This window comes from Numida meleagris, chromosome 3 (assembly GCF_002078875.1).
Source record: "Numida meleagris isolate 19003 breed g44 Domestic line chromosome 3, NumMel1.0, whole genome shotgun sequence".
In the NCBI taxonomy this organism is placed as follows: Eukaryota; Metazoa; Chordata; class Aves; order Galliformes; family Numididae; genus Numida; species Numida meleagris.
The window spans coordinates 70708824-70724842 of NC_034411.1; the positions used below are offsets into that span (position 1 = coordinate 70708824).

A 16019-nucleotide genomic window follows, 5' to 3' on the forward strand; every position below is an offset into this window, starting at 1 on the left:
TGAAACACACCACCCACCACCTTACTGTGCTCAAATCCACTGCCTGGTCTCCATAAATGTTCAGCAAGCACTGATGAATGTCACTGAGTGCAGTTTTTTTCCCATGAAGGAATTCAGTTCCACACCTTTGCTTCATACGCGTTTTCCGTATCAGATGCCATTTTGTGAGACTGCCATATGTCATAGAATATTGGCAGGAAGGTTCAACATCTACTGTCATACCACCAACATCTACCTCTGATGTCATGGGCCAACATAATAAAATAGGAGGCATTACTTCTGGAGCAGCCCTCATATATTTAGAATTGCTATGTGTCTTCACCTTTCATGAGTGAGTGTTCTAAAGAGGTTAAATGCGCAATAACAAGCCAGTAGTTTGTGATCTGTATTGCGTAAAATTATTATATTTTGCATAGGAAAATCCTGTTTCTTATTAGAAATAGATAATTACTTCATCATCAAAGAGATCTGTTGCCATGGCATACAATCTGTAAAATGGAATTCTGGTCTCTATACTTGCTTATAATCCAAAGTTGGAGAAACTGTCACTAAAATGAAACGTTACAGAAGAAGTAGATATATAATCAAAGAATAAATTTGTAATTAAGACATATTTAATGGATGGATGATTTTGTCTGATAATCTGATTGCACCATACAATGGTTTTTCCTATATGTACGTCTCCTGAAATGAGAGGTTTTTTGCATGTCTGAAAATCGTATCAAAATATATTGAGTAATGTCTGAATAACTGCTTATTACTACTTCAGAAAGGAGAGAGAAAAGAATGAATTATCTCAAAATAGCTTAGCTGAGGATAAAGACTTTCTTTTTTAGAGTAGTGATACAGAAATGGAAATCGAGAAATAGAGATTGACTATATGGGTGGGATTTTTTATTTGATTGTTTTGGTTTTTTTGCCAAAATCCATGTACAGATTTTGTTTATTCTGAAATACACATCATAGATATTTGCTAGCTCATAAGAGCTTAAAGTTTTGGATGTAATTATCTCTTAGCCATTTCATGAGTTTCCTCTAGAATATTGTTTTGTAACCAGCAAAGCTATTTTAAAAAAAAATAAAATGAAATTGCGGTAGGGTTTGTGATATGTGCTTAACATTTGAGAACTGTGATTTTTGACTTGTCATAAAGATACTTTTGACACTGTTGTTGAGAGGACCTGTCTGTTAACACAGGGTGAAAAACTGAAACTATTTTGAAGCATCACTGCATTAAGGATGTGTGACATGACTAGAATCTTTCTCATAATCCATGATGCTACTTCCGTTCTCAGTCCAAAATTATCCTAGGCAGTTAAACAAAAAAAAGCAATAATAAGTAATTTTTACATATTTATTGTAGGTACATATGCAACACATATACAGCACATATGGTGTGTTTGTGTATATATGTTTCCTCTTTACAACCACTGGGAGGAAGATTGTGGTGAGGTGGTAGTCGGCCTCTTCTCCCATATAACTAACAATAGGACTAGAGTGAATGGCCTCAAGTTGCATGAGGGGAGATTCAGGTTGGACTTTAGGAAATAATAATTCTCTGAGAGAGTGGTTAGGCACTGGAACTGGCTGCCCAGGAAAGTGGTGGAGTCACCATTGCTGGAGATGTTCAAGAAATGTCTAAGTGTTGTACTTAGGGACATGGTTCAATGGAAAGTATTGGTGATAGGTGGACGGTTGGACTGGATGATCTTAGAGGTCTTTTCTAACCTTGGTGATTCTATGATTCTATATGCATATTTCCTATTAATTCTTCATTGATTTTTGAAGATGCTTCTTAACAAAGCCAATACCACTGTCTTGTGTATCCTCCCCCTCCATCTCCTTCAGCTACCCTGAGTTTTATTTCTTTTTATTTTTCAGCGGGAAAAAAATATTTGTATACCAAAAAAGGAGATGAGTGGGTAGGCAAAAAAAAAAAAAAGCAGATCTGTGTCCGTTATATAGATGTATGTGGGATGCAAAAGAGAGAGGAATATAGTGAATTATTGGGGATGGACATAAACTGAAGTGTCATCTTGTCAGATTTTATGTAGATCAGAAAGCAGCTTTCACTGAGTAGCAGACCATAGGTACTAAAACAATCTGTGTCAATACACCATTATGGAAGTAATACCAAAGTTCATCTCTTTTGGGATAGGGAGGAATGCGTCTTGTTGCTCATGATTGTCAGAGCTAGGAATTGTATAATGGATCAGATGTATGTAAACTTGTATTTGCTAAAATTATGTACTCTTTAGTGTGTTCATATGGTGTGACTTTTATTTTTGGTATAATTATGTGAATTGAATCACTATATTATGTTCATTTAAAAGCAGACTATTGTTTTTAGAAATTGGAAGAATATTCACCAGAGAAGTATAATGAACTCAAGCTTTTATTACTGTGGCATAAGAATAGGGAAGTAATGGAGAGATACTTTCTTTAAATTTTGAGTTACTGGTATTACTGGAGAAATTCACAGATGTCCATTTGCATCTACATTTTCAGTTGGTACAGTGTCTCCATGATTAAAAAAATAATTTGCAATTAACCTTTTTTCGTACTCCAAAATAGTGTTCCCTGTCTACCTCTGTCATAGATCTCTCTTTTGATAGGCTTCATGGCAGGTATGTTTGCTTTGGTTTGATATCGCACAAGCTTGATTCTTTTAGAATCAGACTGATTGAAGGTGTCCTTGGTACTATGGGCTCCTTCAGATCATCTTCACAGATTTTTAATATGAATCCCCTCAAACGTGAAAAAATACCTTTTAAAAAAAAAAAAACAACACTGATAAACATATGTACAGCAAGAAAACAATCCTTCCAAATTTAAAATAGTGTTTTCAAATGTTCTTTCATTAGTGACATTGTAATTGAAAGTTAAACAGATTCTCATTTTATGGATACTCTTGCTTGTTCTAAGTACTAGTAATGTGCAACTTTGTTTATTGAAAGCAGCTGTGTAAAATCTGAGCTACCATTTCTCAGGCAGTGTAAAGACAAGAATAATTCACTGACCATATGGGGCAAAGCCTAATACTGAGCATTGTTTATATTAATGAATATAGAGCATTTCATTTCTTTCAGTTCTTTAAATTCATCTGTGTATAAATTATGCAAAATTTGCTGGAAAATGCTATTTTTATTATGTAATTCTCACTAGATTGTTGTATATTCTTGGAGTTATTTGGGTTTTTGGTTACTCCTGTTTCCTTCATGCAAATAACAAGTGTAGATAAACAAATACATGTTTTAATATTAACGTGAGGTAAAATTGACTTGAAAAAATCATTAAGCCTGTTTCATTTTCTACACAGTTGCGGAGTGTGTGTATGTTGTGTAGTGCTGCCTCTGAAATTGTTGAAAATCTGATGGGAACACTTACAAAGGCAAACCAGTAAAGGGCACCAGCTGCTGAGAAACACCTGCTGAGCCACTGTGGGAGTAGGTGCATCTGTCTGTTGCTAGAAGTAATCAAACAAAGTGCCTGCTGACACCTGTCAGCCTGTCAGTACTTTAATTTGTGTAAAGATTCAACCAATGAAAGTCATTTTGAATACCTTTACAAAAAAAAAAAGGTGCAGGAAGGTTCAACAGAAGTAAGTTGAAGATCTTCATTGAACTGCTGTTGTACATATTTATTTCAGTAAAAACAAGCCCAGATATGGCAGCCAGAAGTCTCAGTTACACTGTACAGTGTCTTAGTGGAGGATGCGTGCAATATTGAAGAGGTAATGCTACTGTTTGGCTTATTTTAAGAGCCTCTTGAGAGGCTTGAGTGTGTGTTTCCTGATTCATTGCAGCATATTTGATTTGCTGAGGTTGATAGTATACAATTTTTTTTTTACAATCAGAAGTTATTAGGCATATTTCCTAAATAATTTTTTATAGCAATTCCCAATCCATGGTGACTTTACATCAAAAGTTCAGCTTCCCTCACCTAACTGTTGTTTTCCTGCAGTAGATCAAGTAAAACAACTTCTGGGAGTACTGCTGGTTTCTTTGGGAGAATGAAATAGCTGTGCTCTTACAGGAAAAAAAAAAAAAAAGACTGATTGTGCTCGCAGTCTTCCCTAGCACAATGCGGAAAAAATCATTTAACATTTATATTGTAAAACAGGTACTCCCTTCTTGGTTAGCAATAGTGTGAAATTAACTGAAGTGGAGAACAAAATTGAGTTGTAGAAAAATTATGACACCAGTATTTATTCCTCCAGGAGTATACTTCTCTCATTTTTACTCGGTGGTTTAAAGTTATTACTAGTTTTAACTATAATCACCCTTTAGAGTAGTCTTTTAGTTTGCCTTTTTTGTTAGATGTTTTTAGGAAGAAATAGTTTAGCTTCCTCTTAACATATAATATAAAGAAAATAATTTGGAAATATTATCCTGAAATATGAAATGTTAAAGCTGACATCTTGAGCTGCATAAAATAGGATTGAATTAAGTAGGTGATTTATCTTTTTAAAAGGGAAAAAATACTGAAAAATATCTGTACTTTAGAAATATATAAAAATATGAAACGCTGTCACCCTGCTCTCCAGGGTGTCACCCTCTCTCTAAAGGCTGTATTTTTAAATTTGCTTTCAACAGAAGAGAAAACTTAGTTTACCAATTATTGGACAGATTGTAAATTCAGTAATTCATTTGATTTAAACTGTGATTAAATTATTTAAATTTTAAGTGATTTAAATTTTATACGGTAAAACCAGTTACCAATAAAAATTCCTGAAGCATTTCAGATAGGCATGTTCTACCACAGTGTAACAGCGTGTAGCACAGAGAAATCCAACTTTCTTGTTCATAACATTTTTTTCCCTCTTGTATTTAATCACTGTAGTATTTGAAATCCAGTTGTACCTACCTGCTGACATTGCAGCTATCATGTTTATTGACTTCATTAGATTAGAATAATAAGTGAAATATTTAAATTGAGAAAGCAACTTACTGAAGATTTGTTTTTCATTCTTGAGAGAGGGACATTTATGCTGTGTTAATTAAAGATAAAGACTTTTTTTGGTATAAAGCACAGGAAGTGAGCTGTAAATGTTTTAATGGAAGCAACTCAAAGTGGTTTTAGTCATTTTGGTGATTAGGACTGGACAGTAAATGAAGTGCTTCTTCTGTGTACTGTTAGGGTATAGCCATTTCTCAATGAAAATTCAAGTACGAGCATGTAAAAAGAATGCAGTAATCTGCTTTACGTTGATAGCCTACCTAAAGGCACACTTTAGTTCTTAGGAGTAATCAGTCATCAGTGTAATGAATAGTGTTTGGAATTGTGCTTAAAATCACACTCAAGACCAAATTTAATTTTTACTTGTATGAAATGTAATTTCAAAGTGAGAACTTTCAAAGGTGAGGGAAGAGCACATGCTAATTCTGAGTATCTTACAAATGTTATAGCATAACTCTCACTGCAAGTATTTTAGTTTGCCTGATTCAATATTTGTCTTCAATTAATACAAGTTTCAGTGCTGACCTGGAGAAATGAAATCTCTTTTCTCGGATAAGAGTAGTCCCAAGTCCTTCTGGATGGTTAAGCATGAGACTGCTTCCCTGCCATGCTTACCCCTTTGGTGGACACATCTTGGCTTACTTGATAACAAGTGTATCTTTAAGCCAAGCAGGAAGCCTTATGCCTCTTTCAAGTTTTGCATCAGTAATTTGCCTACATCAGAAAAGACTGTTTTGCATACTGATAGCTACTACAGCGGGGGAAAAAAAAGTTAACAAAAAGTCTTAAACAGTTATATCCTACAGCCTGTATCCTTTTCAAGGTATATATGATAGTTACGTTAAATCTAGTGCTGCTTGCAGTGCAGGAAATGTTTTATTTCATCAGCTTTTCAGTTTTTACAACTTTGCAGTTTTCAGTGTCCTAATTTTTCCACGATCCTAAATTCTGAGTCTTGCTGAATGGAAATGTTCAGATGCGACCCTTTAGAACATTGTGTGTCTTACTTCTGACCCGTATAATTCATGGAGTTCAGAGGGTATAGCACGGTTCAAATTTGATCCCTTTCATCTGATGTCTGTCTCTGCTTAATGGTCACCATTTTCCAGATTTGGCCAAAAACTAACTGCAATTTTCTATCAGTACTGTCCATCCCAACTAGATTTTCCAGGCTAAGCTAGTTGCAGTAGCCATACCTGTATTTGAGATTTGTTTATGTACTCATTAATATTTCTTTGTGCTACTGGTGTTAACCAGCCTACTGCTTAGAAATTATAGAATGGTTTGGGTTGGAAGGAACCTTTAAGATCATCTAGTTCCAACCCCCCTGCTATAGGGAGGGACACCTTGCTCTAGACCGGGTTGCTTAAAGCCCCATCTAGCCTGGCCTTAAGTGCTTCCAGGGAGGGGGCATTCACAACCTCTCTGGGCAACCTGTTCCAGTGTCTCACCACCCTCACAGTAAAGAATTTCTTCCTAATATCTAGTCTAAATCTACCCTCTTTCTGTTTAAAACCATTTCCCCTTGTCCTGTCACTACATGCCCTTAGGTTATAGGACAGGACCGTATGTTTAATTTCTCTCATATGTAGAGGAAAGAGATCTATTACATTGTCCACCTGAAGATTAACAGAAGTTGGACCAAAATATTCCTACCAGCAGCAATTTAAGAAAACACTTGAACGTACTTTATTTGAGGATATTAAGGAATCAGAATTAGGGAATTAATTATGGGATTGTGAAAAAATCTTTTCTGAAGATACTTACACCTGGCTTTAGATGGCTATACTTCTGTTTCAGTTAAAAAGCCGCTTCTTTAATACATGTTTTGTGCAATGTAGTGTTTTAGTAATTTAGTGTAATCACTGGTTGTGTTTTGAGTTTCCTTCTGTATATCATTTATTATAAACACTGCAAAGTATTTATAAATAGCTTCTAAAATCAATTAGGTACAATGGGAGGAGAAAAAAAATGCAACCCTTTTCAAAGACCTGACAAAAAATCTCAAAATGAAGTAACAGGCAAATTACAAACCTAAAATGACTAAAGAGGCCATACAAATACTCCACTGAACCATGATAGCACTAATGTAATCAGAAGATCTCCAGGAAGCCCATTAGCACTTTATAACAGTACTTCATGAAGATGAAAGGAATTTTGAAGATGATACACCAACTAAACATTGTTTATACAAAACCTGATGCAAAGCAAATAAGCTTCTGCATTCTTGTTAGCAAAATAAACTGTAAAAGAATACTGATAGAGAAGACTGTTGTAATGCTGAAATTCATCTGCTTATAGAACTAACTTAATGAAAAGTTGTAGAAGTACTGGTGTTGCATATATTTTTTTTTATTTACCAAAAACACTTAATAGTTACTTTAATAAATTTTAGACATGCTCAGATATCTCAATCCTATAAATACAACCGCAACACTTGATTTGAATGGAACTTATTTTTTCAGTGTTGTGCAAGTTTTCGCCATGATTGCCTTGCCAAAACAAAGATAGTGAAAAGAAGGTTAATTAAAAAGAAAATGTAGTTGCACAGCATTCTCATCTACTTTTAAATATTAAAGAACAACATTCATTGATATCAAGCCCTCTGGAATAAAGCTGTAATTGGGCAATCATCAAGTTCATCATTCTTCTCCATTTAAGAGCAGTTCTTTGTCGTGTATTTTGAAAATGGAGTATTAACCTAAATTTGGATTTTGCATCTCAGCCTCTCACAAAGCTACTGCTAAGAAGTTGCAGCAAAATTATAGACCTAATTTATTTTTGTTGTACAATTAAATAAAATAGTTCATTTGACTAGCCAATAAAGAGCTCATTGCTAAGCTTGCATTACTTGAGGTAACAAGAAATTGAGTCTTGTTCAGGTAATTTGCTTCTTTCTATAAAATTGTGTTTGAAAGAATACTACTTGCCGTAGCAAACGTATGTGCATTAGCTGAAGAGCCTGTAATAATGGAAAGAGATCTTCAGAACGTGGCTTCAGGAGCGTGATTACAGTGATCTTGTTCTTTTGTGGTTTCCTACAATTAAAATAATAGTTAACAAAAGTATCAGTAGGATACTTTTAAGGATTATTAATAGAACAGTGAGGGTAAGAAAGTCTGTAAAGAATGGAAATAATGTAGAGTATCCTGAGTTGGAAGAGACCCACAAGGATCATCAAGTCCAACTCTTGGCTCTACAGAGGATCAGCCAAAAATCAAACTTTATTTCTGGAAGCACTGTCCAAATGCTTCTTGAAGTCTGTCAGGCTTAGTGGTGTGACCTGAGGAGCCTGTTTTTCTACCTGACTACCCTCTTGGTGAAGAACCTTTTCCTAATCCTCACCCTGACCCTCCCCTCACAAAGCTCCACGCTGTTCCCTTGGGTTCTGTCGCTGTCACCAGAGAGCAGAGCTCATCGCTGCCCCTCCGCTCCTCTCCCCTCATGAGAAAGTTGTGGGCTACAGTAGACAGTGAAAAGTAACTAAAAAGGTGCAAGTTTATTAGCAAATTAATATCTTGAGGATCTTTTTTTCTGTTGAAAAAGTATTAGGATCTTGAAATGCAGGATTGTACCTGTCTACAGCAGTTCTTCCTTGGCAATTTTTTTTTTCAGAGAGACAAGGAAAGCAAATATTTTTTTTTATAATGGAATTTGTCTTTTGTGAGATTTAAACATCTGTCAGAACTATTATCACCTACTAACTGAAGTTTAATTTTTTTAAAAACATCCCAAGTTGATTTGGTACTGCACATACAAGTTATGTTCTTTCTGGAGATCTAAACAGTTAAAAAATGTAAGATGGTATTTCCTCAGAATCAAAGAGAAGGTTGTTACTGAATTTTGTGTCTCTATATGATTTAACTTAATTGAACAAAATGATCATAAATAATTTTAAAGACCATCTGTTTCTTCAGCAGGTTCCTGTGTATTGCAGAGTATTCTTTCATTCGAGTGATCATAGTGTATCACCTTAGATTTAAAGATATATATTCTACTGCTCTGATTTTTGCTGTTTTACTGATGCATAATTATTAATAATTATTTTACTGTATATTAGTTTTGGTCCCAGACTTTTATTAAGAAAAAGTGAAATGCTGAAATAGCATGTAGCTAAAGATTTTGATTAATTTTAAGAGGTGTTTTCTTCCTATGTTTTGTTTTCCGTATAGATACAAAAATTGATGGATAAAGGGTGGTAACATCAGAATAAAAACCATAGAATAATACTAAATATATCTAGGCAGTTATCCCAAGCTTTGTTACCATTCATTGTTTCTTATGATTTCTACACACTTACATGAAAAATCCAAAATGCATGTGTTGTTTGTTTTTAACAGATTGGCCAACTTGCTTTTAAAGGCATGAAAAGACTGAACCGAATCCAATCTATAGTTTTTGAGACCGCCTACAACACGAATGAGAACATGCTAATCTGTGCACCCACTGGAGCTGGGAAGACTAACATTGCCATGCTGACAATCCTTCATGAAATTCGCCAGCATGTTCAGCATGGTGTTATCAAAAAGGATGAGTTCAAGGTAGGAATTTAATGAACCAAGTAACTGCTTTATAACTTGTAAGGTAAAACCCATTATATTTTTACATGGAATATGAAATCAGGAGTTTTCAAGTATATTTTTCTTTTCCAACTGGAAGATAAGGCTAATTTTAATTTACTTCATTACTGATAAAGCACTTCTTGTTTCTGTTCTAAAAATCTTATTATGCGAGTGAAAAGCTATGAAAATCCATTTAGCTTTGATGCAGAACCAATTCTGAAAGTGATGAGGCTGTGTAAACAAAATCCATTGTCCTTTAAACAGCTGCACACTCCTCCAGGAAAGATAACTACTTTTCATATATCGCTATTAAGATTTTTCACTGTAAGTGCCCAGCATCATATTTCTCAGTAAGTTGTGATTTGTTATAGTTGCCATGAAACAAACCACACTGTGGGGTTTGCTCATTTATCAAGCTAGTGTCCTCTTGGTTGCAGATTGTGTATGTTGCTCCTATGAAGGCTTTGGCAGCTGAAATGACAAATTACTTCAGCAAGCGTCTTGAACCACTGGGTATTACTGTGAAAGAGCTGACTGGTGATATGCAACTGTCAAAAGGTGAAATTCTCCGAACACAGGTATGCTTAATATTTCAAAATATCATTCTTTGTATTTCTATACTATTCATAGGTAGACGGGTGTGTGTGAAGCTGCTGAAATGTTGTTACTGACATCAAATTATGTTGGTTATGTTCTAAAATGTGACAGCTGAGAATGATTCAGAACAATTAAAACACTGTTGCAGCTGAAATATCTTAAGCAATACACTCATCAAACTTTTGGGGTTCTCCCATTTAATTTTACAGCTATGCTTTGGAATGCACCCTAGTGTACCATTTCTGTATAAACTTTCAATAACGCTGGTACCTGATTTCCTGCTTGTGAATGTTAGTGGTGCCTACCTACCTTACAAAGATCTATGAAGAGAATGAATGCTGAATGGAAATGTGCTATTTTCTATAGCTCTCCTTGTTTGCAATGTAATTCATAAAATCTCACCTAATTGCTGAAACTATGCTTAGATCAGGAAAGAAGAGAACAAAAAATAGTTATTTCAGGCAATATTAAGAAATGTAAATGGAAAATACTTTAAAGATGGAATTTCATTACTTTGGCTGTGGAAATTTTAGTGCAATTTTTAATATATACTAAGTATTAATTTAGAACATAGTTACTATGAGACTTAAGTGTGGAAAGAGACTGCTTCATCAAGCTTTCCTATTTTAATCTAAAATGCCACTAATAATACAAATCTTAAGTTTCTTTTGGGGGAGGGGTTAAATTGAAATTATGTTTAAAAATCTTGAAGAAATAGCAAGAGGAGGACCGAGTTAAAAATGATTTTTTTCCTCCCACAGACCTCATTGCTTTGAAACTTATATTTTGAAATTTACATCTTCAAATACTGTTCAAGGAGTTCTACAGGTCCACGTGTAGAATTAGGATAGATATGTGGTTCTGAAGTACAGCGTATATATAGTTCCTAAACTTCTTTTGAGAATTAAAATGGAAGTTAAATGGTCTCCAGAATAGGAGAAATGTGAAAGGCACTATGTTTTCTGTGACCTCAAGGATCATCAAGCTCCAGTCCCCCCTGCTGCAGGCAGGGCTGCCAGCCTCCATATTTAATACTAGACCAGGCTGCTCAGGGCCCTATTCAACCTAGCCTTGAACATTTATTAATTTTATTTTTAGCTTTTGTACCAATAATAGTTTTGCTTCTTTGTTCTTCCAAACACTGAAAAGGTTAAAAAGAAAACTATATGAAGACCAAAACTTCAAGGACTATGAAATACTTATTTTCTTGGTTTTGTTTATTTGGTATATCTAGTCAGCCTTTCTTTATGACTAATGAGAACTGTAGGAGATTCAGAGGAGAGAGAACACCAGGCCAAGATGTAGTTACTGATGTAGTTGCTGCTCCTTTTCTTCGAGGATCAGGAGCCCAGCAGCAGGGTTTGTTTTACCCTAGCTTATTAAAACACACTGAAAATATGTAGCCTTATTATGCTAATTGAAGAAGGAACACTGACTTTTGCTGGACTTTGTTTATTGCTTTTTGCATGTATTGTTTTCTGTGAAAACTGATCAACTTTTTCATTAGCCTTTGCGCTCAATCCACCTCTTCCCAGTGGGTCTCTTTTGTTGCTTTTTAGTCTGTATTGATTCTTGCTTCAAAATGTTTTTAAAACTATTTTACTTGCCAGCCACTCTAACATATAAATTTCTCAAATTCGTGTTGCTGCTTAATGGTTTCAGAGTTGGTTTGCCAATCATTACCCTGCTTTTACTTTAATAGGTCATGTGCCTGTGTTTAACACTAAAGTAATTTTTCCTAAAGAATCCATAGCATGTGAATGTGTGCACATAATTTAAATACACAGGGATAATATAGGGAATAAAAAAGAGTAGGATCATCTAATGAAGTAGATGCAGGCATTTCAAGTTGGATCGCTGTTTCAAAAGACTGCAGATTCTTTTTCTAGGAGACTGAATGCCTGATATAATTCTTACATGACTGTTGTTTTCTGCCTCTTCTGAGCAGTTATATTTTCCACTGTCTTTGTTTTCATAGTCAGGTGAATCAGATCAGTCACTGCGAAAGAAAGAAGAATGAAGTGCTTGTCAGGTGTTAGTTAGAAGTAGTGCTTCAGTGACAGTCCTGATCATTTTCTTCTTTCATTCCATTCTTCATGCTTCATCCTTCATACTTTGCGTATTTCAACTTGTGTATTTTGTTAGTCATTAGTCCCATCTGTTATGCTTATTCTGATAAGGAAAAAGTGCATTATCTGACAAACTGTTAACTGTCTCACTTCCCAGGATTTCATCCTTAATGAAGTCTGCCTTTATTATTTTATCTGCAAGTAGTGAAAAAAAATAGCAAAAAAAAAGTTTATGGTATTGAGATGAGATTGTGAGGTGATTCTTGCTTCCATGTTTTTCCATATTATGCTTTAAATATTCGCTAATGGTCCTGTCATTCCAAAACGTACTTCAGAATCCAAGCTTTTCAAAAAAGTTTGTTTTTAAATTTTCTTAGTAATGAAAATGCCTTTAAAGAAATGAAGATAATTATTAATTCTTCAGACAGTCTTTTAGGCTGCTGTGCAATGAGCTGCTACTTGTGTACCTGTGAAATGAGGGAAACAGGTTAAAACCCCAAATACCCTATTTTTCTTTATGTGTTCATGAAAATTAAGTGTAAGTATTTAATGTGTTGTTTTAATGTTTAATAATAGATCCATTGTCCATTTACAGATCTTTTCCTCATAAATGTTTCACTGAACCTGGGCAACAAAAATAAACTTATTACAAAAAAAAAAATACATATCCCTAGCTATTGTACTGGTTCTCCTAGAGAGTTTATTTAAAGAGTCTGTCTTAACATATCTCGTGGTTAAATAAAGATATATTATATTTAACTATTTTAAAAAGAATCTAGGAAAGTGTATTCCCCTGCAGTTGGTATTTTTTTCTGTCAACCATTTCTCTATTCTAAGTAAGTTTGTATATGGGCTTACTATTATCTAGGAATATCTGCTTAGGCATCGGTTCAATTACTAGTGAAATTAAGTATACTTGTCCTGTGATCTGTTGTTTGGTAAGCTATTTTTGGTATGTTAGTATTTAAATGGAAAATGCTATACAGTAATAAATTATGTCTTTTGCTGGGTAGCATTTGAGGTAACAGAAAGTTATGCTGTTGTTTTCTGGAGTTGAATTTTTTTTGTTTGTTTATGTCTTTTTTGAAGACGGTGGATTATTTAGGTGATTGACCTTCTGGACTGTTAAGTGTGCACTTGTAGAGCTACTCTGTTTTATACAATCTGGAAATTTTATAACAACTTCAAAATCAACTTTTGGGCTGTCAGATTGGCTACCTCTCACTTCGTGTTTGCAACAAGCACAGGAGTGATATTTACCCTCTGAAACTTTAGAGAATACAGCTGAGATTGGAGCAGTGTAGATTTGTAATGTAATCACCAACTCTGAGCTTGCTGCCCTTCACTGGCAAAGAGTGTTGTAAGCAGATGATTAGTGTGATGTCTTAACTTGTACAAACCAGTAGCAACAATTAGGGATTTTTATTCTAGCCCAAACTATTCATAACTTTTAAACATCGTGGGCATCCAAAAACTTATAGAAGAGAATTTATTTTTATATATACATAACATGAAACAAAAAGAGGATCGTTGACATAACACAGTGGAAATGTATCAAATTATTCTACCTGTACAAACCTTAATTAAAAAAAAAAAAATCAGCCTGTAAAGGCTTTATTGTATTTTCCTTCTTTTTAAGGAAAGCTATTTCACTATTCTAATGCGTCTTCCGTTTCTATGAATACTCCTCACCTTTACGTTAGTAAATCAGCAGTTTTGTGCAAGATATGATGGACAAAAAGCTGGACATGAGCCAGCAGTGTGCACTTGCAGCCCAGAAGGCCAAGAGTATCCTGGACTGCATCAAAGAAGGTTGCCAGCAGGGAGAGGGAGGTAATTCTCCCCCTGTTCTACCCTTTTAAGGTCCCACCTGAAATACTGTGTCCAAGCCTGGGACTCCCAGTACAGGAGGGATGCAGAGCTGTTGGGGCGGGTCCAGAGGAGGGCCATGAAGGTGATCAGAGGGCTGGAGCACCTCTCCTATGAATAAAGGTTGAGGGAGTTGGGGGTTGTTTAGGTTGGAGAAGGCTCTGGAGGGACATCATTGTGGCCTTCTAATACTTGAAGGGAGCTTGCAAACAGGATGGGGTCTGACTTTTTACATGGTCTGATAATGATAGGTCAAGGGAGAGTGGCTTTAAACTAAAAGAAGGGACATCTACGTTAGATCTTAGGAAGAATTTTTTTTTACTCAGAGGGTGGTGAGGCACTGGCACAGGCTGCCAGAGAAGCTGTGGATGCCCCATCCCTGGCGGTGTTCAAGGCCATGTTGGATGGGCCCTGGGCAGCCTCGTCTTGTGAGTGACAGCCCTGCCCATGGCAGAGGGGCTGGTACTAGACAATCTTTAATGACCGTTCCAACCTAAGTCATTCAGTGTATTACAGTGTAGTCCTTGTCTATGGCTAGAATCCTAATTCAAATAAGTACATTTAACTAAGACTGTCATTTTGGAGTTGAAATAAATTTTCTATTGTGTTTTTGCATTACATTGTGCTTAAGACACACAGATGTAAGCCAAGCTTCTGCTGGGCCTGAGTCTCTTGCTTTCCTTGAAGGCTGTTGTGAGCCTTACTCACTACAGATACATCTTAACATTAAGACCAAATTATCTGTGTTTTCTGTGTTGCTAAAATTATGTGGTAGTTTATAAACAAATCTGGTCAACCTTTAAAAGAAGGCTGATTTACCCAGCCTATAAACCTCTCTATATCTCTCTTCCTTCCTTTTGATATTCTTGGAGTTAAGGGGATTCAGAGAGCAGGAGAATCAGAAGGAAATTTATTATCTTTGAGATTAAAAAAAACCATCCGTCATAGCTTTAGAAGTGGTACAACTGTAATTTGCCAAGTGCTGAACGTGTTGAAGAGCATGAAAACGCAAACAATTTCCAAGATGGAATCATAGAATCACCAAGGTGAGAAAGACCTCCAAGATTATCTAGTCCAACTGTCCACCTACCACCAATATTTTCCACTAAACCCTGTCCCTCAGTGCAACATCTGAATGTTTCTTGAGTGCCTCCAGGGACGGTGACTCCACCACCTCCCTGGGCAGCCCATTCCAGTTCTTAATGTCTAACCTGAATCTCCCCTGGTGTAACTTGAGGCCATTCTCTCTCATTCTGTCACTAGTTACATGAGAGAAGAGGCTGACTCCGACCTCACAACAGCCTCTCTTCAGGTAGCTGTTGAGAGCAATGAGGTCTCCCCATAGCCTTCTCTTCTCCAGACTGACTAATCCCAGTTCCCTCAGATGCTCCTCATAAGACTTGTGCTCCAGACCTCAGAGTGGCTTCATTCCCCTTCTCAGGGTCTTAATCTCTTTCTTGTAGTGAGGGGCCAAAATTGAACACAGTACTCAAGGTGCAGCCTCACCGGGACTGAGTACAGAGGCACAATCACTTCCCTGCTCCTGCTGGCAACACTATTTCTGATACAAGCCAGGATGCCATTGGCCCTCTTGGCCACCTGCTGCCTTATGTTGAGCTGAGCATCCACCAATACCCCCAGGTCCGCTTCTTCCACACAGTCTTCCAGCCACTCTGCCCCAAGCCTGTTGCATTGCCTGGTGTTGTTGTGGCCAAAGTGCAGGACCCAGCACTTGGTCTTGTAGAACTTCACCCCACTGGCCTCAGCTCAGCAATCCATCCTGTTCAGATCCCTCTGTAGGGCCTTGCTACCCACAGGCAGATCAACACTTCTGATTTGGTGTTATCTGCGATGACACCAAGGAGGATCTCAATTTAGGAAGAAAATTGCAACAAACAACCATGAACTAAACAGTGGCTTCTCACCACCTTATAAACACATTTTCTTAGTTTATAGCCTATGT

General features: G+C 36.2%; 1 protein-coding gene across 6 annotated transcripts in view; it reads left to right on the forward strand.

Moving 5' to 3' along the window:
* ASCC3 (activating signal cointegrator 1 complex subunit 3) overlaps window positions 1-16019 on the forward strand; it is a 261190-nt gene that overhangs the window by 55866 nt on the left and 189305 nt on the right. For all 6 annotated transcript variants that reach the window (XM_021390450.1, XM_021390449.1, XM_021390453.1 and 3 more), the window contains 2 exons: window positions 9300-9500; window positions 9959-10099. In XM_021390450.1, coding sequence (XP_021246125.1) covers window positions 9300-9500; window positions 9959-10099 — 342 coding nt within the window. The remainder of the gene's footprint in view (window positions 1-9299; window positions 9501-9958; window positions 10100-16019) is intronic.